Below are 21,618 nucleotides of genomic sequence, written 5' to 3' on the forward strand. Positions count from 1 at the left end.
TTGCTTGGAACAGTCTACAGGCAAAATTGAAATTGAGCATTTTTATTTCTCTGAATGTATTTAAGGCACGTCTAAATGAAATGCTTCCTGACACTCTGGGTATTTGTAAATGTTGAATATGTAAATATGATATCCTCTGTTGTTTGTTTGTATGTTGTTTTTATGTTTCATGTGGAACTAAATGATGCAGGTCTCCCTTGTAAATGAGATCGATGATCTCAAGGGACCAATCTGTCTAAATAAAGGTTTAAAATGAAATGAAATGAAAATATAGGAAATGTATTAATATTTTATTGTATATTCGGTACAGGAAATTACATCATTCAGAGCACCACCTATTGGCCAAAGACGCTGCCACCGGCATTGCGATCCATCCTCTGACAAAGTAAGTTGGGTCACTAAAGTCTGATACATGTTTTGCTTAGATTTAATAATTGGGGCTTTTTTCTAAACCTTTACTCGCATGGTTCATCATACATAATGAACTGTTCTAAGTCTGAGAAATGCTTTCGCCATAATCAATATTAATGTGAAGTTATTCTTGCGGGCGGCTAGCTAGCTAGCTCACGTTCAACATAAGCTTAAACTAGTTTAGCTACATTTATATCAGCTCATAAGTGGTGTGTGAAAAATATTTGTCTTAATTACGGCCACATACGTCGGTGTTAAAGTGTGAGTTATACGTTATCTTAATCGCTTTTGTTTTACACATGACAGTACTAACGCTGGCCGGCATTTTAATATATGTTTGGGGGGGAGGGGCATAGTCCATGTCCATGTGCTTGTTACGCGTATGAAACAGGAAACACGTAAATGAACTCAGTCTGTCTAAAGTAGTTAAACCGTCACAATGTGCATTTAAAAAAGCTAGTTTCACTACATAATTCACTTTTTCTGTTCTCTCCTGCAGCTCCCGTACCCACACCACAAACCCATACACTGATCTACACCATCATAAAACCAACGGCACTTTTAAGAGCCAAACTCAACCTATCTCTCTGTCTATCTACATACCTTTCTTATAGTTATTGTCTCTATCTTTTTCTATCATTCATTATCTATTTCTTCATCTATCCATATCAATCTTACAATCTGTCTCTCTATCTCTGTTTGTCTCATACAGCAGCTGTTGCATATCTGTTGTGTCTGTCTGGCTGGCTGGCTGTGTTGCAATGGCAACAAAACACAACCCAGACCCCAATAATCCCACATCCAAAGAAGGGAAACGCATGGCTCTTGAGCTGAAGCATGAACACATGCTAGCTGAAGCTAAGGTTGGTGTTTTAACCCATATGACCTCATTCATTTCCCACTTGAATTTGGCACTATCTATTATCCAAAAAATGCTGAACAGGCCAAGATTAACTGGATTTTGGATCAATGTATAGGGCCTTTGCAAAACGGTTCATCATTACAACATGGGGGGCAGAGGCTTACTAAATAAAGCTTGTTCAACTTGTTTTACTTCATTAGTTGTATATGGTAGGAAAAAGTTGAAGCAAAAATGTTCTTCAAGTGAATGAATTTACTTTTATTTGTCCACTGTCATATGGTATCAGTTTATCAGCAACATCAACCTTACATGAGTTATTACTTGGTCACAGAAAGCAGCTGAGGAGAGGAAACGGGCACGCTCTGTAGAAGACACTTTACAGTCCCCTAAAAGGGGCTGTGTAGGACGTGGCAAGCCGAGAGTCAGGCGTGGAGGGCAATGCCAAGGCTCAGCTACAGGTTGAAATCCCAATTATTTTAAATTTTTATGAATTTACTAAGTAAATGGTTGGAAAATCGAATTAAAACACAGTAATTGCTTGTTGAGGGTCTACAATAATTCCAATATATAAACACATAGTGACACTATAGTCTGAGACATTCCCACTGTGGTGTCATAAGAACTATGCTTTATTTAATTTCACAAGCTTTTAAACAATAGGTAGATAATACAAATCATCCGTTATCTGTTGTTAGCCCTCTGTGTGATGTTTTACAGTCACATCCCCCCCGACTGAGGGCTTCCAGTCTTCGAGTGGGGAGGTTCTGCGTACTGAACCTTCAGCACAACACGAATTTGGTAAATCACAAAAATGGCTTTAAGTTTAAAACTAAAATCAATTTTTAAATAAATTGTGTTAGTGAGAGAAAATAACCTTATACACAACTGACAGTTCAGGACTCGAACGAGGAATGTAATTCAGTAAAGATATTGACCAGTTCCATACTGAGCAAAGAAATTATCCTTGATTTTTAGTGTTCATCTTAAATATAGTCATTTACAGTTAAAGTTTCCCATTCTGTTCACAGAAAAGAATATGGAGAGACTCTCTGACATTCTTTCCTCATGTCCTCCTCTTGAGCCTCAAAAAAGCTCTGCCTAATCCTGGTCTTTCGGCATTAGAAGCCTCAGAGCGCTGGAAAGAAGCGAGACCACACCACCTACAATGCCTCCTAGAAAAAGAGGCTGTTGGTCATCCCCTGTGTGGCCTCTGCCACGAGCCGGCTGTTATTAGGTGAGATAACATTTACCTTTATTTAAATTACTTTACCTAATTGTAATTTTTCAGTATTAATGCTCAGTGCCCTGCTATTTCAGCTAACATGCATGACTTTTGGGATGTTAGAAAACTGGATACCTAGAGAAAACCCACATGAAAATGAAAGTAATTATAGGATATTAGAATCATTTTGTATTTCCTCCCAAGGTGTAGAGAGTTTCTCCCCGAGGAGTGGTTCTGTGGAGACTGTGATGTACTTCATCACAAGAACCAGCCACTCCACAACAGGGACAGTTTAATGAGTGTTTTTTTTTAAACCAATTAGTCCAACAACGTGTGTTGTTAGAGTGGAAGGTGGATATGACACCCATGACCAAGGTATGCTCTCTCAAACTTGCATTTTGATGTTCACATGTCTCTTCGGCCAGCATATAATGGTAATTAGTGCTTTTCTTTTTTTTTGACAGCTTGCATATTGCCAACTGTGAAGGCACCCAACTGCTCCTGTAAAGGCACAAACTTCACTGTGGTACCAGGCAAACCAGTGATTTTAATTACCATCAATGGTAAACAAATATATATATATTTGGATTTCTATTGAATTGTTGTTATATGTTTATTGTTGTGGGCTGAGGCATTGTGCTTCCACTTGGAGTAAAACCTTCATGTAATATCTGTTCATCTTTGACAATTTGTAGATGGAACTGTTGTAAAGTGTGTCTTAATTATGTTTATTTACTTGTTCCAAGGGCGTTATGACTTGCATCTGCCACTATATGTCTGTCAAACTTGCCAGCAGCAGTGGACCCCCGACTTGAAAGTCCTCCTTAAGAGTGGATACTGGCCAGCTTCGGTCAGTATTTCCACACTTTACACCTTGGACCTCCTGAGCTCCTTTGAAGAGCTCAAGGTCATCTCTCCGGGATTCTCCAGACAGGCCTTTGCAAAGCTGCTGGAGCATCGCACAAAGCGTGGAGGAAGAGTAAGTGTAAATATTCTTTACCATATTATACATTATAACATTTCCGTAAATAGACAAAATCACAGCAATGTATGTAATTATCTTCCAGTCTGGACCTGTCAACGGAGATGCACTGCAGCGCAGCTTTCTGGAGTTCTCCTATGCCTCGTATGAGGAAGACCAGCTCTGCTGTGGTGCTCCTTTCATCTGCCCTGCCTGCACGCCGGAGATGTTGGCTGTTTCTGCCGATGGAAACAGGAAGCTGTATCGCTTTCGGCGAAGTGGAAGGTGCTGTTTTTAGAATGTTGTTATTTAACTTCTTTGATTACTGTTTATATTTCATGGATATATTTGCTAATCTTTTTTTCCTCAGTTCTGATGGCAGCGCCTTTTTTAATGGGCTCTTTGTAGCAGAAGACAAGGTGGCTGCATTTGTCGACAAAATACAGAGATCACTGAAAAATGCAAGTTTTTATTCGTCATTTTACCATATAGGTATATCACAAAAATAGCCATGTATATCCGACCCTGACTTTCTTCAAATTCAGCTACTTCTCCTTACCATCTACTCCAAAATCAGATAATTAGAACAAATGGTGTAGATCATGATTCCATTGCTTTTAACTGATTTGTCATGATGTAATGTGTGTATTAGACCCAGGGAAGAGGCACATGTGGGGACTCCCAGTGGACAGCAGCGAGGGAGACGTCAAGGAGGGCTTCGATGCTGGATGAAGAAGGGATGGAGGTGGCTGTATGTCGCCATGGGTTTCTTTTGAAGGCCTTAAATATGTACAGGGGGGAGATATTCGCCTACCCCCTGTATCTTCAAAAGGAACTCATGCCAGCCAAAGCCAAGTTCTTCGCCATGGATGTGGCTTGCAAGTACTGGCCGTACATGGAGAAAGCTGCTAGTATCCTTCCTGCTCTCCAGGAGCTGACCACCATGAAGCCATTCCTCAGTGTAATGCATGCTCGAGCCCATGCTACCAAATGCGAGGTATGTGAAATATTTTTGTATCACGTACATTTATATTTTTTATATTTAGAATACTGAAGTAGTAAATATCTAAGCTATACTGTTTAGTATAGTAGTATGTAGCCTCTTTTCACAACAATTCCAGCAACCTTTTACCATCAGATGATATGGAGTGGGAAGAACCATGAGGGAGCAAGGATGACCGCTGGGGAAGAGGTGGAGCAGGTCAACAGCTACCTGTCCCGTTGTGCCCTGACAACAAAATACATGTCCAAAGCAGGTGAGTGGAAGGTTTTGCCCTATTATTGCATACTTTTTTAGATGACACATCATAACCTCATTATTGCTTTCAAAAGCACGACTGGACATGCTCACAGTGGGATGGAACAGGAAAAAAGGTGGCTCCCTTCATCCGGCACTTTCCACAAGATATGTGAAGGTGAGCCTCCTATTAAAGGTGTTGTTGTGTCCTTTGTCATTTGCACATGGCTTGTTGTTAATCATAGCAAGTTTTAATCTCGATAAATGTCCATCGTCTACTGTTTATCAGACTAGTAAGAGGCTCCTGGAAGAGACTGCAAGTCTTGAGGAACTCAAGACGGAGCTACATTGTGTCTCAGATGACATGGTGTCGACGGGGATTTCCGACGTGAAGGAATGGGCTTCTGGTAAGCACGACGAGATAACACCAGCTACATATCATTGTCCATGACTTTTTGAATTTACAGATTTGATCCTAAAGAGCAGCCAATTTTAAGGCAATAAGGCTGATTTTTCATGCCGCGTAATGGGACCCTCACTGGATTTCAGTAGACAGGGACATAATCTTCAAGCAATAGCAAGCCAACTATGTGTCCATGTTTATCTCTGATATGTTCCAGTTTCCATAGTTGTACCATCAATTTGTGTTAAAAGGTGTTAAATATGTTGCACAACTTTGTTTCTCAAAACCGTTACGTGTTGTGTAACAGTACATTTTACTGCCAATATTATTTCTACAGGAACATCAGAAACATCGGGTATTTCTGAAGACATCCTTCAAACAGCACTGCAGCAAAGCCTTGAGGGGCTTTACCTACGTGTGAGGCAGCGGAAGCAATCCCTTTACCGACAGAATGGTATAACAATATAATGTTTTAGGTTGCAGATTCAACCTACTGAATTATATATATTTTTTGCACTTGCAAATATAGTTTGTCACATATCCCTATCCCACTACTTCATGTCTTTTTCAGACAGCAGCAAGCTCCGCCATCGACTTCGAAAGAAGCTTGCAGACGACAAAAAGCGCCTTAATCAGGAGGTACTGAAGTACAACCAGCTGGTACACGACTCTGCCAGAGGCATAGATGTTGCTGCGGTGGAGCATTCCCTCTCTGGAGGGAGCATCATGTCCGCGCTGTGGCCATGGGAAGTTCATGGCATGGGTCAGTTTTCAGATATTTCATAATAATTAATTTGAAGTTCTGTTATATGAAGGTATACCTTGCTGAGTTATGCACATATCATGTAGAGTGTTAGAACGTTCATTTAGTTTAAGGGTATATCTTAAGTTTTCTTATTGTGTATACATTTGATTATTTTGAAAGTACATGTTTGGAGTTTTAAACATATTGTTATGCTATAATGAAAATGTGATTCATGTATATACATAACTGTGATTGGATTTTAGCTAACTTTACAGCCAAGAAAAATATACTTGATCAAGTCATGCTTACACGGAGACTGCAAGAGGAGAAAGGCATCCTATTGTGGGAGATGGCGCAGCATTGCACATGGTTGCAGAACATGGCAGTTGCTCTAAAAAATAAGGTGGCTGAGGAAGGTAAGTTGAAAGCAAAACTTAACCTACCTTGTAAAGTATGAGTTGTAAAGGAAAAAAAGTCAGCCCAAATCATTCTTGGGCACAGAAATTGGATGGAGTATAATGGCCTTTGCCCTTTCGCAACATGTTCTATGGCACGTCTCTGCTGGGAATTGTAGTTTTAATTTAGACGTTTTCATATTTCCCATAATAAGAAGTTGCCAGTATTAAACTGTGTACATCCCTGGAGGTTTAGGGGATAGGAAACACTCACATTTAAAACATATAATTAATAAATGGGGGAAAATTGCTTGTGCCCATAATATAAATAACATAATATAAATAATATATATATATATAATATAATATAAATAATAAAGCTTTATTTAACAGCTCGTCTTATGTCTGTGACCCCTCCTGTTGTAAATTAATAAGCCTGAAACATACATTTGTTAAGGTTCAGAGGCAAATTTAGCAAATATGGCAGTAGCCATCGATCATCTTAAGATAAGATATACTTTATTGATCCCAAGTTGGAAACATTTGCGTTACATCAGCATGTGTAACAGTTGTAAATATGAAGTGGTGTTTATTTGTAAATCATTTAGTATAATCACACAAATTCTGTGTTTTATATTGAATAATTCTGTGTTCTTTATTTATTGAATGTTCAATACCTGACAAGGTCGGAGATGAACAACTTGGGTCGCAGGTTCCTCAACAGTGCATTACAAGACATCTATCAATATGTGTGTATACCTCCACCATTAAACTGTCATATTCTGCACATTTCTTATACTATCTACATACCTCTTATAAGAGTATAATAGATATGTATAATATCAGTTAAAATAAGTGCTTAAACATACAGTAGTTAACATTGCAGGAAAGCAATATATTAGTACTTTGTCAGGCTTAATATTTATACCCCCAAAGCTTTTTTGTTATTCAAAATAAGACCTTAACCTAAAGTATTCTTTAATGTTTAAATAAAGCCTTATTAGTTTGTCTGTCTGTGTCTCCTATTAATATCTAATAATAAAAATAATACATTTCAATAACGTGCTTTAACCACTAGGTGTCCCTTTCTATCAGCTGTGCACCGTTATGGTGTAAATATACCAATATACCGATTGGATCAAATATAAAAGTCAGCCGAAATAGTATTGATACTGCAAGGAGTTGACCGTCCGTCAACATGTGACCGGTTGGGAGTGAGAACGTGTTGTGTACAGAGTTATTGCAGTGGGCAGGAATGTTTTCCTGTATCGGTTCCTGTGACAGCGGAGCTGCAGCAGTCTGTTGGAGAAGGAGCTCCTGTCTGTCCAGGTGGGTGGGGGGGGGGGGGGGGGGGTTATCTGTCTGTCCAGCTGCAGGTGGAGAGGATGGGTGGGGTTACCCATGATGGAACCAGAATAAGGTTTGTTGGCTTACACGCCTTTCATCGTAGTGGAAAATGTTGTCATAGGCAATATGTTTGGATAGTTTCACCATTGAAATGCGTTTGATAACACTAGGTGCTCTAGTGCCAAAGTTGTGGCCCTAAAAAAATATCAACTATTCATTTGTATGGCATCCAGAGCTTCCACATTTTAGGGAATATGTTTTTTGATTTAAAATATCATCAATGTCATAAGCAATGGTTACATTAAAACCCTCCTATTGTATTAGTTTCCCCCCCTTACTTTGGTGTTTGCGGTCAAATTTGACCGGTCCTGTTTTAACTGCTATTACATTAACACAAAAACCATGAATCATCACCAAATGTCATTCATTTCATCAACATTGTATGTTGAGTTGGCACCTCAGCTCAAAACATACAAAAACACAGAAGAATAGAAAGTTAACCCATTGAAATGATATGAGAGCAGTGCTACAAACTACAATTCCCATTAGATACGCGCCCAACAATCGTTACGAAGTACACAGAGCTGACATATTTGTAGTTCTTCCGGCGTGTGTGCGTGGACTCGTTCGACTTGTCTTGCGTTGACGGCCGTATAGACTCCATTCCCTTTCAGAAATCCGTCAATCGAGCGCGATCCGAAACCAAACCCTGTGTTTAAAAAAAATATAAAATACAAATTTGCACTTTTGTCTCCTTAGCAACGGCAGTATCGTTTGGGTGGCGATCTGAGTTCGGGTACCGTATCTGTGACGTGACAAAGGGTCGCCGTGACAACGTGGTGATGAGATGTGGATAACTTTCCAGATAAAGACTAGCATTTGTCCCCAAAAGCTTTCAAATGTAGTAGCAAAACCAGTGATCCAGATCAGGATAATTTTAATTAGGCCAATAATTAAATGATATAATAATAATAATACATTTTATTTTTAGAGCGCTTTTCTGAAACCCAAAGACGCTTTATATGCAAGCCTACCTCCAAAGCGTTATACTTTGGAAGTTAAACAAATTAGATAAGGCAGTGGATGGCAAAGTACCAGATTTCACACATGAATATGCTTAAAATAGGTTATGGTGTTCCTATCACTGACAATGAAATCATGTAGTATTTCAACTGTAATTTCCTAAAAAGTCAAATGCATTTTGGTGGAGGTTTTCATCTTATTTCTAATAGAAAAATATTAAATATGACTCAAATGGAGCATATAAACAAGAGAACAAACGTGCAAAAACCAAACTGGTGTCCAAATAACAGATTTTATTTTTATGCATTATCCAGGAGAATTATTCGGCTGCCAGGAATGAGCCCACTCCTTGCCACTGAAAACAGAATGGAATAATGTTAGTTACAGTTACTGGTTTCGTCTTTCCGAAAAGCATAAACCATGTGTGAAGCAAACATCTTATAACTCAATTTATATAAGTAAATGTTTCATTTACCATTTAGAAAAAGTGAACATAGAAATGAAAACAAATGTTCTAACAAACAATAAAATAAAAAAAAACACATACATTAATAACAATGAAGTTAAACAATAATTTGTTCCTACACTACTTCAGCTGCTTCAGAATAACAGCAGTGAAATATATAAGAGGACTGGTGGTAGATTTGGATGTTTTGCATTTGTTAAATATCATGTGTTTGTTCTCCAACATGGGACTACATCAGATGACATGAAGCCAAGTAACTGGAAGATATATACCATACTGGACAGGGCTCCCACTCCACCAACATTTCTGCTTTTCCCTATCAAGAGAAGAAAACAAATCTCTAATTTCGGAAAGACCAAACGCATATTAGCTATTTAGCAAACAATTGTGTTGGAAGTTTGTAAATCATAAAGCACACCCTATGCATTACTTTTATTCCCGTCTAACCTTTCTCATTCTTTCTTTTATTACACTCCTGATGGGGAAAGTTTCTAGGCGAGTGTGGTAGGAGCAATCTGTGAACATCAAAGCAGGTTCCACATACAGTATTAGTCATATTAGAAATAAAATAAATACAACTATGAACACTAAAGTAGCAACCAGACTTGCACGATGAAAAGTGACCACACTGTTATCACTGGTCAAAAGTTACTGTATACATCATTGAAATGGAACCAATCTGCTCTCAGTCCTAACATGGGATGCTTGTTTGAATGGCCATACCACTGCTGAGCCTGAGATGACCAAAGAAAATACTGCACTGCTGCTTCCTTTACTGCCTAGCATTCTCATCACCACCTTATCAACTATGACTGTATGTATTTTAGTCTAACTAGACAATTAAAGCCCTTTGGATTTTTGGATAATGTATCAGTTATAGTTATTAGTCACAATATAGCATTGTTAAATCACTGAAGAAGCATCAATCACTGCGTTTACATGCACTTTGCTAAAGTACATGTCGATAGATTTATTAGAATACCAATCAATTCGACTCATGCAAATGTTTATAATCAGTCAAAATACTTAATAATGTTAATATACCTGCCCAACACTACAATGTAAGACCCTTTCTGTGTGTAAACAAAATGACAGGAGTTTTATTTTGTGATTTATCAAATGTAAAGTAAGCTTGCTGTTGCTTTGCATTTTTGTGTGAAAAAGGTATAACCATATAGTAACCACATGTCTGTTCACAAATGAAAGACTGTTTTTTTCTAAACGTTTAATATTTATTTATATCCGAGTACCTAAGGATATACACATACCCAAGTATCCCATTTTCCTTTCATATTTATGAAGTTGTAGGTGAAATTGTTATTTAGATTAAGCTATTGTTGTTATTATTATTTACCTATTGGAACAATCATTATTCCCAAAAATGCAAGAAGTGCAATTAGGTGTTTTGAGGTATTGTAGAAGTATGAGTTGTCAACAAGTTACCTACAATAATTTTTTCGGAAAATATCGGAAAACACTCTTGACTTTTATAAATATAAAAGCTGCAAATCTCAGAGAACAAATGTCACTGTGTGTGCTGTGTGCTCTGCATGTGTGACCATTAAAGAGGGTTTCATCCCTCCGATTCAATCTATCTATTTTATTACCTGGCCCCTCCGTGGTGGTAGCCTGTCTCACATCATCCCGCTGGGGCTGCTCCTCCTGCCCCACCTCTATGATGGTGCACTGCTTCACGGGGGGGGGGGGTCTTCAGCCACTCCACCTGCACGGTGCTTGTCTCTGGCACCTGGCTCTCTGTGGTCCCTGCCTCCTGCCAGTTGTTTTCTGGCTCAGATGGGTCACAGGGTGTGAGGTTCAGCGTGACTGTCTCTTCCTCAGGATCTTCCACAACCCCCTGGCCAGTGGAGTCCTGTGTCCAACCTGTGCAAGTTAAACAAATGTTGGTCTTGACTTGCTTAAGACAAAGAGGTTAACTCATATATCTAGAAATAAGAAATACAGCGTGCTTAAGGTATGTTTCCAGACAGGGTCAAAAATATAGTCGTCATGTCATAGGACTGTGTGCAGTCAAAGTTAATAGCAGAGAAATAGTGGTATTTATCCAGTCAACTATTTATGGTTTTGTTTTTGCGATATTATTCTTCCGATTTGTTTCTACATTCCATGTGATGTGACATGTAAATTTGTCGGTAGACAACATATAGACGTGTGCATGTATGTTCCCTTACATTATTTACATCCACACATTTTGTTCAGAATTTATGAGACTGACGCAAACGTGTTTTGCATAAGTGCAATCAAATAAGTAGCAAGTCACTTTGGATAAAAACATAAATGTAATGTAAAGGGACCTCTGGATGCACTGGATAACTGCTTTTGTTTACAACCCGAGAAACATGACCTTAATACAGAACTGCCAAACTAAATATGTGGTCAACTGGGATCGTCTTCATGTATTGTGCTCTTACCATTAACCTCAAAATATTTCTCTCTTTTGGACGTTGATAAAGGAAACCGTTGAGGAACGGTTTGCTAAAAGGAAATTGCTTAAGGGATGGCTCAAGCCTAAACATACATTTCAGTCATCAAACCTAACTACCTTGACATTAACAACTTTACAACTTTCAATTTGTATAAAATGAATGCGCAAGTGGTAGCACAATACCCCAAAATGGTTTTTCAAATTCACGTAAACTTGCCTAACTATTTCCTGATAAATAACAGTTAAATGTCCACAAGTCCCCTCTGCAGAGTAAGCCATGTCTCATTAGGCTACATACTCAGTGTTTAAAAATGTATTTATTGTATGTAGTTTGCTAAAATAATAAACAGTCAAACGTTGTCCATATCCCTAAATATTTTGCAATTACTTTCAACTTTTGTAATACTTTGCAGCTAAAAATAGTGACAGTTAACAGGTAGAAAGGATGTGTGTTAGTTGTCTCACAAAAATATAGTTTGCCAAACCCAAATAAATGACTCGAATGACTGCTTTCTGGCTGTATCAAAGGTTAAATACTGGATCAAGTTGTTGTCCCACAAGATTTGGATGGATTGAAAACAGTCGCTGTAAGTTGTTGTTAACTTATCTGACTTTTTTAAATGAGTTGATCCAAACTCATTCCATATAACTGTGTTGGTTATAAGGAAATGTTAAGCTCTCCATTGACACAAACATTTTGTGTACACAATACTGTGAACTGTGAAGATATAGTGCAAGCATCTCACCTTCACAAAGGTACTCATAAAAAGTGCCTATCTTGTCAAGGTAATCCTGGGCATAGGCGGTCAGTGTGCAGCGAGGGGTTAGGATTTCACATTTGACGTCCTTCTTCCTGGTCTCCTTGCCAAGAAGCATCACTGTTTTAAAGCCAATGGCATGGAGTTTCTCAAGCTGTAATGAAAAAATAATATATTTACTGTTTAAAGAAATGGAAAGGAAACATCAACAACAACTATATAACTACAACTATAACATTACTGATGACAGCATTTAGTTGTATGCCATTCATAAACCTAGATGCTGAGTTAAGCTTTTGCAGAATCATGTATTTACCAGGAAGGGTTACACAGTAGAAGCAGAAAATATTTTATAGACAAACACAAAATACAAATAAATCAGTATCCTGAGTCCCAGTTCAAACCCTGATAATCTTAAAGTTAAAGTACAATAAGATACAAATGTGTGACCACTCAACAATTAACAGTTAACACTTACAATGACTATTGCATAATTAAAAATGTAACACAATCCAAGCATAGCTTGACACTGTTGAAATTGAAATTGCGTGCTACGATGTAAAACGTTCCCGTATGTTGTGGCTGCAGTCGTAAGAGTAATATAGAGTAGTAACATACAATTATGTAGTCTTATTAAAGGTGGGGTAGGTAAGTTTGAAAAACCGGCTCGAGATACACTTGTTATATTCCATGGAATGCTCTTAACATCCCGATAGCAATGAATATCTTAAGTGCTTTGACAAAAAATCCATAAAAAAATGTCATCTGTGGAAGCCGTAATACTGTAAAAAGCACGACCAATCATCTGAGCCAGCCCGGCTAAAGTAACTGGATGGCCTACCTGCCTGTCAGCCTTCCATCTGTGCACAAACTTATCTCGTGCCCTCATTGGTCATGTGCGCGTTCGTGTGTGTTGGAGGAGGGGCTCTATAAGGAAGTGGCAGATTTTCTCCGGTTGTGTATTTTCTAATTCTAGCGATCTCGAGCCGGTTTGTCAAACTTACATACCCTACCTTTAAGGTCTAAAAGTGTGTACATAAGCAAGAATGGAACACAACATGGAAGTGAAGGAAGTGCTCTGTTTATTTAAATGTGTAGTTAAATTAAAATAGTGTCCCTTGGCTGTGAAAGTTAAGATAAGAGTAGTTTTAAAATTGAAAGAAAAGAGAATATTAAATAATACCTTTGCAATAATATCTATATTTGAAGTTGATATCAAAGTGTATATTGGTTAATAAGATACAAACATCATTAAGAAATAAATGTATATAAAAACAACATTCAACTTGATCCTGGCCCAATATATTGGCAAACAGTCAGGGTCCGTCTGTGTCAGTTCTTTGGTGTCAGCTTGGTGTGTCCGGGCCTTAACATACAGTAAAAAGTGTACATACCAAGACAATGGCTTCATCCTTGATGGAAGCAATGTTGTGGTTCTTCTTCCACCCTGACACCCAACCAACTCCCTCGCTTCTCATCAAACCTCTTGAGCTTCTTCTCAAGGCGCGGCTTTTTTGGCTGCTCCTTAAGGCAATGTCCACAGATCTTCTGTGCACAAAATAAAATGTTCTGACAGAAGGGACATGTCTTTTTTGTAGACCCACCTGGCATGATTAACACGGGATTACAAACAAACAGACAGGCAGACTGACAAACACAGGAAAGTAGAGAAGTACAAGGGTGAATAAAGAAATATTCAATGATTCTCTCTTCTAAACCATCAACGTGTGTCTTAGACCCGATTCCAACTAAGCTGTTAAAATAAGTTTTTCCATTAATTAGCACTTCTTTATTAAATATTATGAATATGTCTTTATTATCAGGCTATGTTCCACAATCGTTCAAAGTAGCAGTGATAAAACCGCTTCTTAAAAGCACAACCTCGATCCAGAGGTTTTAGCCAACTATAGACCTATTTCTAATCTTCCGTTCCTTTCAAAAATTCTTGAGAAAACAGTCGCAAAACAGCTGTGTGATTACTTAAAAAACTATGATTTATTTGAAGATTTTCAGTCTGGCTTTAGAACACAACATAGCACAGAGACAGCTCTGGTTAAAGTCACAAATGACATTCTAGTAGCTTCAGACAAGGGACTTGTCTCTATTCTTGTCTTGCTCGATCTTAGTGCTGCATTTGATACTATCGACCATGATATCCTATTGCAAAGACTAGAGCGCTTTGTTGGCATACAGGGAACTGCTTTATGCTGGTTTAGGTCCTATCTATCTGAACGCTCTCAGTTTGTACGTGTCAACGATGAATCTTCCATGCAAACCAAAGTTAGCCATGGAGTGCCACAGGGCTCAGTGCTTGGACTTATTTTGTTCACACTATATATGCTTCCGTTAGGCAATATTATAAGGAATCATTCTGTAAACTTTCATTGTTATGCGGATGATACTCAACTATATTTATCAATCAAGCCTGATGAAATTAATCATCTAAATAAAATTCAAGACTGCCTCAAGGACTTAAAAACGTGGATGACCTTACATTTTTTTATGTTAAACACGACCAAAATGGAAGTTATTGTACTTGGACCGAAGAATCTACGAAACAAATTATCTAAAGATATACTAACTTTGGATGGCATTAATTTGGCCTCCAGTGAGACTGTAAGGAATCTTGGTGTTATATTTGATCAGGATTTATCCTTTAACACCCACATAAAATCAATTTCAAGGACCGCCTACTTCCATCTACGTAACATTGCAAAAATCAGGCATATCTTGCCTCAAAACGATGCAGAGAAACTAGTCCATGCATTTGTTACTTCAAGGCTGGATTATTGTAACTCCTTATTATCAGGGTGTACAAAGAAGTCAGTCAAGTCGCTTCAGTTGATTCAAAATGCTGCAGCTCGTGTACTAACCAGAGTTAGGAAAAGGGACCACATTACTCCTGTTCTGGCTGCCTTACACTGGCTCCCTATAGAACACAGGATAGAATTTAAAATTATTCTTCTCGCCTACAAAGCCCTTAATGGGCAGGGGCCATCTTACCTTACAGAACTCATTATACCCTACTGTCCTACTTGGGCATTGCGTTCCAAGAATGCAGGGTTGTTGGTTGTTCCTAGAGTTTCTAAAAGTACAATGGAAGCCAGAGCCTTTTCTTATCAAGCTCCACTTTTGTGGAATCAGCTTCCAGTTTGTGTTCGGACGGCAGACACCCTATCCGTTTTTAAGAGTGTGCTTAAGACCTTCCTTTTTGATAAAGTTTATAGTTAGGGCTGATTAGATTCAGCCCCTAGTTTTGCTGATATAGGCTTAGTTTGTCGGGGGACATCTTACTTCTTCCTTCTCTCTGTCTATACCTGTGTACTCTCATGTTCCGATTAACCCAGCTTCCCCAAATTTCTTTCTTTTTGGTGTCTATATACGCCGGGATCCGGAGTCATGGATGATCCTGCGGTCCTGTGTCATGGATCGCGAGTCCTGGATCTTGAGTCGTGGCTGTGGTCCTGGATCATAATTCCTGGATGGATATCCTCGTGGATTCATCTTCCTATTATACACACATGCATTTCCAAACATTTGGACTACCTATGTTGCAAAATGTTGCAACATCCTGGGAGAGGGATCCTTCCTCTGTTGCTCTCCCTGAGGTTTCTCCCGTTTTTCCCTTTAAACTGTGGGTTTTCTCTGGAAGTTTTTCCTTGTACGATGTGAGGGTCTAAGGACAGAGTGTGTCGTATTGTCATACTGATATTCTGTACAAACTGTGAAGTCCACTGAGACAAATGTAACATTTGTGATATTGGGCTATATAAATAAACATTGATTGATTGAAATAAATGATAGATATAAGAGAGCTAGATAGGGAGATAGGTTGAGTTTGGCTCTTAAAAGTGCCGTTGGTTTTATGATGGTGTAGATCAGTGTATGGGTTTGTGGTGTGGGTACAGGAGCTGCAGGAGAGAACAGAAAAAGTGAATTATGTAGTGAAACTAGCTTTTTTAAATGCACATTGTGACGGTTTAACTACTTTAGACAGACTGAGTTCATTTACGTGTTTCCTGTTTCATACGCGTAACAAGCACATGGACGACGTGGACTATGCCCCTCCCCCCAAACATATATTAAAATGTCGGCCAGCGTTAGTACTGTCATGTGTAAAACAAAAGCGATTAAGATAACGTATAACTCACACTTTAACACCGAAGTATGTAGCCCTAATTAAGACAAATATTTTTCACACACCACTTATGAGCTGATATGAATGTAGCTAAACTAGTTTAAGCTTATGTTGAACGTGAGTTAGCTAGCTAGCCGCCCGCAATACTAATTTCACATTAATGTTGCTTTGCTGATTATTGCGAAAGCATTTCTCAGACTTAGAACAGTTCAGTATGTATGATGAACCATGCGATTAAAGGCTTAAAAAAAAGCCCCAATTATTAAATCTAAGCAAAACATGTATCAGACTTTAGTGACCCAACTTACTTTGTCAGAGGATGGATCGCAATGCCGGTGGCAGCGTCTTTGGCCAATAGGTGGTGCTCTGAATGATGTAATTTCCTGTACCGATTATACAATAAAAATATTAATACATTTCCTATATTTTGACACAATAACTCTTTAATAACCTAAGTAGCCTACGGACAAAAACAAAAAAGTATATATTGCCTTATAAAATGCAGAAAAGTTTAAACATCTAACATGATAATAATAAATAAAAAATAATGATATCTTAAACCAATATAAATAAAATGGAAAATTAACCGACAACAACAATTTAACATAAATAAAACAAGAATTAAAACAAGGATAAGTTTGACTCAATGTTGTGTAAAGTACGGTTAAAAAAATTATTTTTGGAAAATAATACAGCTTCCAGCTTCCCGAGACACGAAGAGGAGACACGAACAATTCTTCCACTTTAAATGCGTTTAAACTGTGTCAGAGAGATGTTTAATCGGTTCATTTTAATTGGTGTTTAATACTGGCAACTTCTAATTGTTGGGGGGGGGGCGGCGTTCGATCCAGTTTCGATTCCGTAACCTTGGCGCACTGCCACTCCAACATCCAATCCCGACTTGAAGTCTAATCACGGGGACTGTACTCCTAAACGATAGCTGGGGATTATGGGTAGTGTAGTGTCTTCGGCCATCCTAAACTCGATGATGCTCGAAATGTCCCTTATAGGCCTACGTCTGTTTCCGGTTATTTTTATTTTGAAATGTAGTTCCTGAAGGACGGCAAAAAAGCCAGAGATTATAGAATTAAACAAATAAATAAAAACAAGGATAATTCTGTGTTATTGTTGACTAAATAACAGTGTGTTATTTTGAAAAGAATAACAAATTAGAAGGAAAAATGAGCCCCATTTATTTTCCTCACAGACAGCAACAAAAGTCCGAAATGATACGATTTTAAATAAAAGCAATAATCGTGGCTTGATATTGAGTAAGAACCATAGGTAAGAACATGTTTTTATGAACCACACAGCTTCCGGTCTTCCTATAACACGTAATGCCGTGAGACTACAAACAGAAATACATTGCTTTTAAAATCGTGCTGTGCAACACGAAAAAAAAGGGGAAAGACTACCAATAGAAATACATTGCTTTTAAAATCGTGCTGTGCAACACGAAAAAAAGGGGGAAATCGTGTTGGTGAACACGAATCAATAGATTAAAAATCGTGTTGGTGAACACAAAATGCCGTGAGACTGGGTTGGCCACTCACAGTTATATGCATTTCAGTCACCAAATTCATAAAATCTTTTCAGGGACCTTTACTTTCTTCTCCCCACTTTGCCTCACCTGCCAGCTCTGTGTGTGTGTGTGTGTGTGTGTGTGTGTGTGTGTGTGTGTGTGTGTGTGTGTGTGTGTGTGTGTGTGTGTGTGTGTGTGTGTGTGTGTGTGTGTGTGTGTGTGTGTGTGTGTGTGTGTGTGTGTGTGTCGGAGCCCATGGTCGGAGCACCAGCCCTCCCGGGTCTTGATCAGACCACACACAGAGCAGAGTGGCGCGGTTTTCTCGTTAACAGCACAGGTATACAGTATATATAACGTATATATGAAAATAAACAACGTTCGCAACAATTCAACCTTTTCACTAGTCACACTGACACAACAGAAGTTCACCCCATGCATGATACATTTATGAAAATGACCTGGTTAGCTTAAAAACTAGCTAACACGTAGCTAAACTTGCTAAACCATAGCCCCATATAAAATACCTTATGTGAAACCAATAAAACATTTGCAACCATAGCCGCGGGAAGTCATTTTGCTCAGGGGGTGCTGCCAAAAGTGGGGAGGGGGCCGCTTAAAAAAAAAAGGCGGTACCCGGCTTTCAGTGATACGTGCCGCATAAATTGTTTGTTAAAGAGGAGACACGGCAGGAAAAAACATCGTTTTTCATGCACTGGTAAATTTTGAGATGTTGTGCTATTTTGATTCCATAACATGTTTTCATTCAGGCTTTTGGAAGGAAAACGTACAAAATACACATTTAAGTGTTCATTTTACTATAGTTTGTCTATTTCCGTCTGTATATTTCTCCTCATCATTTCCTTTGTATTAGCAACCAATCGTGAAAGTACAAAAGGGTCTTAAATCACGAAACGAAATCTCATTGGCTGGTAGCACCCCCAGCACCCCTACTTCCCGCGGCTATGTTTGCAACTATTTAAAATGTTCACTAGTCAAACCGACACAACAAAAATCGCCACTTGCATGATAAATGTGTGAAAATTATCTGGTTAAGCCATCCTTAAAATAAATTGTTACACGTGGTTAAACTTTGCTAGCTAACACATAGCCAAATACAAAGACAGATGGTAAATTAGTTGTTTATCTTGACACAACACTAAATGGATAAACATTTGAACATAGTTTAAACAAAAAAAAAAAACATTTCAAATCCTTATTATTTAAAAGTGTTTTTGGGTCAGACACTCTCGCAGACAGTGGGTAGCGTTGTAATGGCGGCTGCAGCAAATCTTGAAGTCACCTTGCTTTGTATGTCACGTGGTCATGTGACATGCTTTGAAGTGAAAATAACGATTTAGGTTAAATATTGTTTTTAAGTTATTTCAGGGGGGGGGTGTTTTGCTTCTGGCAAACGGAAAAAATCATGTCAAAAACGGAAACCATGATTCTTAATTAGACCAATTTAAAAATGTACTTTGATTAAATGACACAGTCGTTGCACTTTTTTCAGTGCAATATCTGTGTTTTTGTATACCTGGATGACATCTTGATCTTTTCCAAGTCAAAACAGGAGCATGTGGTCCATCTCGCCTAGTCCTTCAGAGGCTCTTGCAGAACCACCTGTTCGTCAAGGCCGAGAAGTGTGTGTTCCACACCAGAGAAGTCCCTTTCCTGGCATTTGTGGTCTCCACCGGAAACATCAAGATGGACCCTGACAAGACCAAGGCGGTGACTGACTGGCCACACCCTTCAACATGCAAGGAGCTCCAACGCTTTCTGGGTTTTGCCAACTTCTACCGGAGGTTCATTCGAAACTACAGCTTGGTGGCAGCCCCTCTCACAGCTCTCACCTCTCAGAACATTCCCTTCCGGTGGTCCCCTGTGGCAGAAGGGGCTTTTGGTGAGTTAAAATCACGCTTCACTTCTGCTCCTATTTAGATTTTTCCAAATCCTACTCGGGAGTTTGTTGTAGAGGTAGATGCGTCCGACACTGGAGTTGGGGCAGTTCTTTCTCAACGGTCGGCCGAGGATCAGAAGATTCACCCGTGTGCCTTCTTCTCTTGGAAGCTGTCCCCAGCAAAAATAAATTATGACATTGGAAATCGAGAACAGTTGGCAGTGAAACTTGGCCTGGTCTGGACTAACCACAAAAATGTGGAGTACATCCGTTCAGCTAAGCGGCTGAACTCTCGTCAAGCCAGGTGGGTTCTTTTTTTCACGCGCTTTGATTTCTCTCTTTCATACAGACCTGGTTCTAAAAACGTCAAACCTGACGCCCTGTCTCGCCAGTTCCAGCCAGAGAGCCCTCCATCTCATCCTGAGAATAGCATTGCTTCTACATGTGTCATTGGTCTGGTGACCTGGGAGGTGGAGGATAAGGTCAAGCTCTCTCATGCTGAACACCCAGCCCCAAGTGCCTTCCCTGTTAACCGTCTGTTTACTCCTGCCACCCTCCGTACCCAGGTTCTCCAGTGGGGTCATAACTCTCGCCTGGCTTGTCACTCAGGAGTGAGACGGTCCCTAGCCCTGATTCGACAGCGATTTTGGTGGTCTTCCATCGAGAAGGATACCAAGGAATTTATTGCTGCTTGTCTAGTCTGCTCCCAAAATAAAACCTCACGCCAAGCTCCCTCCGGTCTTCTCCATCCCTTGCCTATCCCTCATCGTCCCTGGTCTCACATCTCTTTGGATTTCGTCACTGGTCTACCACCCTCAGACGGTAACACAGTCATACTCACAGTCATAGACTGGTTTTCCAAGTCTGCCCTGCTGATTCCATTAACCAAATTACCTACTGCCAAGGAAACTGCTGAAATCATGCTACAACATGTGCTCAGGCTGCATGGTCTCTCCAGTGACGTTGTGTCTGATCGGGGACCGCAGTTTACTTCTCGTTTTTGGTCCGAGTTTTGCAGGCTGCTGGGAGCCAGTGTCAGTCTCTCGTCCGGATTCCATCCCCAGTCCAATGGTCAAGCAGAGAATGAACCAGGAGATGGAGACTGCCTTACGCTGTCTTGTCTCCTCCACTCCCTCCTCCTGGTCGAGGCAGTTTCTATGGGTTGAGTATGCCCACAACACCCTTCCTAGTTCTGCTACTGTTCTTTCTCCATTCCAATGCTCACATGGATACCAGCCACCCCTTTTCCCTGCACAGGAATGTGAGGCCAGCGTCCCATCTGCCCAGGCGTTTGTAAGCCGATGTCGACGCATGTGGTTAAAGGCCCGCTCTGCGCTACTGCGCTCTTCCGACCGTTATCAACGGTCCGCCAATCGCCGTCGCAAGCCAACTCTACAGTACTCCCCAGGGCAACGTGTCTGGCTCTCCAGACGGGATCTCCCTCTCAGAGTTAGTTGGGTCAAAGAAGTTGTCTCCCCGTTTTGTAGGCCCATTTCCCATATCTAGGGTCATCAATCCTGCTGCTGTCCGCCTGCGTCTGCCCCCTTCTATGAGGATTCATCCTACCTTCCATATGTCCAAGATCAAACCAGTTAATGTGAGCCCTCTCAGCCCCCCTCTAGACCAGGGGTTCCCAAACTTTTCAGCCCGCGACCCCCAAAACAACAGTGCCAGAGACTGGCGACCCCCTGTCGACGGGGGGGGGGGGACGGGGGGGTGCTAGTGAATTCATTTCAGTTTTCCGCACAACCACTGCGCTAGTGGATTGTCAAAGGGGGAGCCTCGTTG

General features: G+C 39.8%; 2 protein-coding genes and 1 long non-coding RNA gene across 3 annotated transcripts; 2 read left to right on the top strand and 1 right to left on the bottom strand.

Moving 5' to 3' along the window:
* The first annotated feature begins 309 nt into the window (after positions 1-309).
* LOC307047510 lies at positions 310-1,634 on the top strand. Its single transcript, XR_013810457.1, has 3 exons — positions 310-385; positions 911-1,274; positions 1,605-1,634. It is a non-coding gene; the product is annotated as an uncharacterized lncRNA (long non-coding RNA).
* A 965-nt stretch (positions 1,635-2,599) lies between these two features.
* Positions 2,600-4,598, top strand: LOC307046382 (uncharacterized protein; the record flags this gene model as incomplete). Its single annotated transcript, XM_079692777.1, has 8 exons — positions 2,600-2,613; positions 2,818-2,870; positions 2,960-3,058; positions 3,242-3,474; positions 3,563-3,741; positions 3,827-3,917; positions 4,109-4,453; positions 4,578-4,598. 8 exons carry the CDS (start codon positions 2,600-2,602, stop codon positions 4,596-4,598), a joined length of 1,035 nt encoding a protein of 344 aa, XP_079548903.1.
* Positions 4,599-10,711: 6,113 nt separating this feature from the next.
* Positions 10,712-15,256, bottom strand: LOC307046383 (uncharacterized protein; the record flags this gene model as incomplete). Its single annotated transcript, XM_079692778.1, has 4 exons — positions 15,147-15,256; positions 13,668-13,920; positions 12,262-12,427; positions 10,712-10,953 (listed from the first exon to the last, which is right to left on the bottom strand). Exons 2-4 carry the CDS (start codon positions 13,749-13,751, stop codon positions 10,712-10,714), a joined length of 492 nt encoding a protein of 163 aa, XP_079548904.1. The 5' UTR covers positions 13,752-13,920; positions 15,147-15,256.
* Positions 15,257-21,618: the final 6,362 nt, after the last annotated feature.

Source organism: Notothenia rossii, assembly GCF_949606895.1.
Source record: "Notothenia rossii genome assembly, chromosome: 7".
Classification (NCBI taxonomy): domain Eukaryota; kingdom Metazoa; phylum Chordata; class Actinopteri; order Perciformes; family Nototheniidae; genus Notothenia; species Notothenia rossii.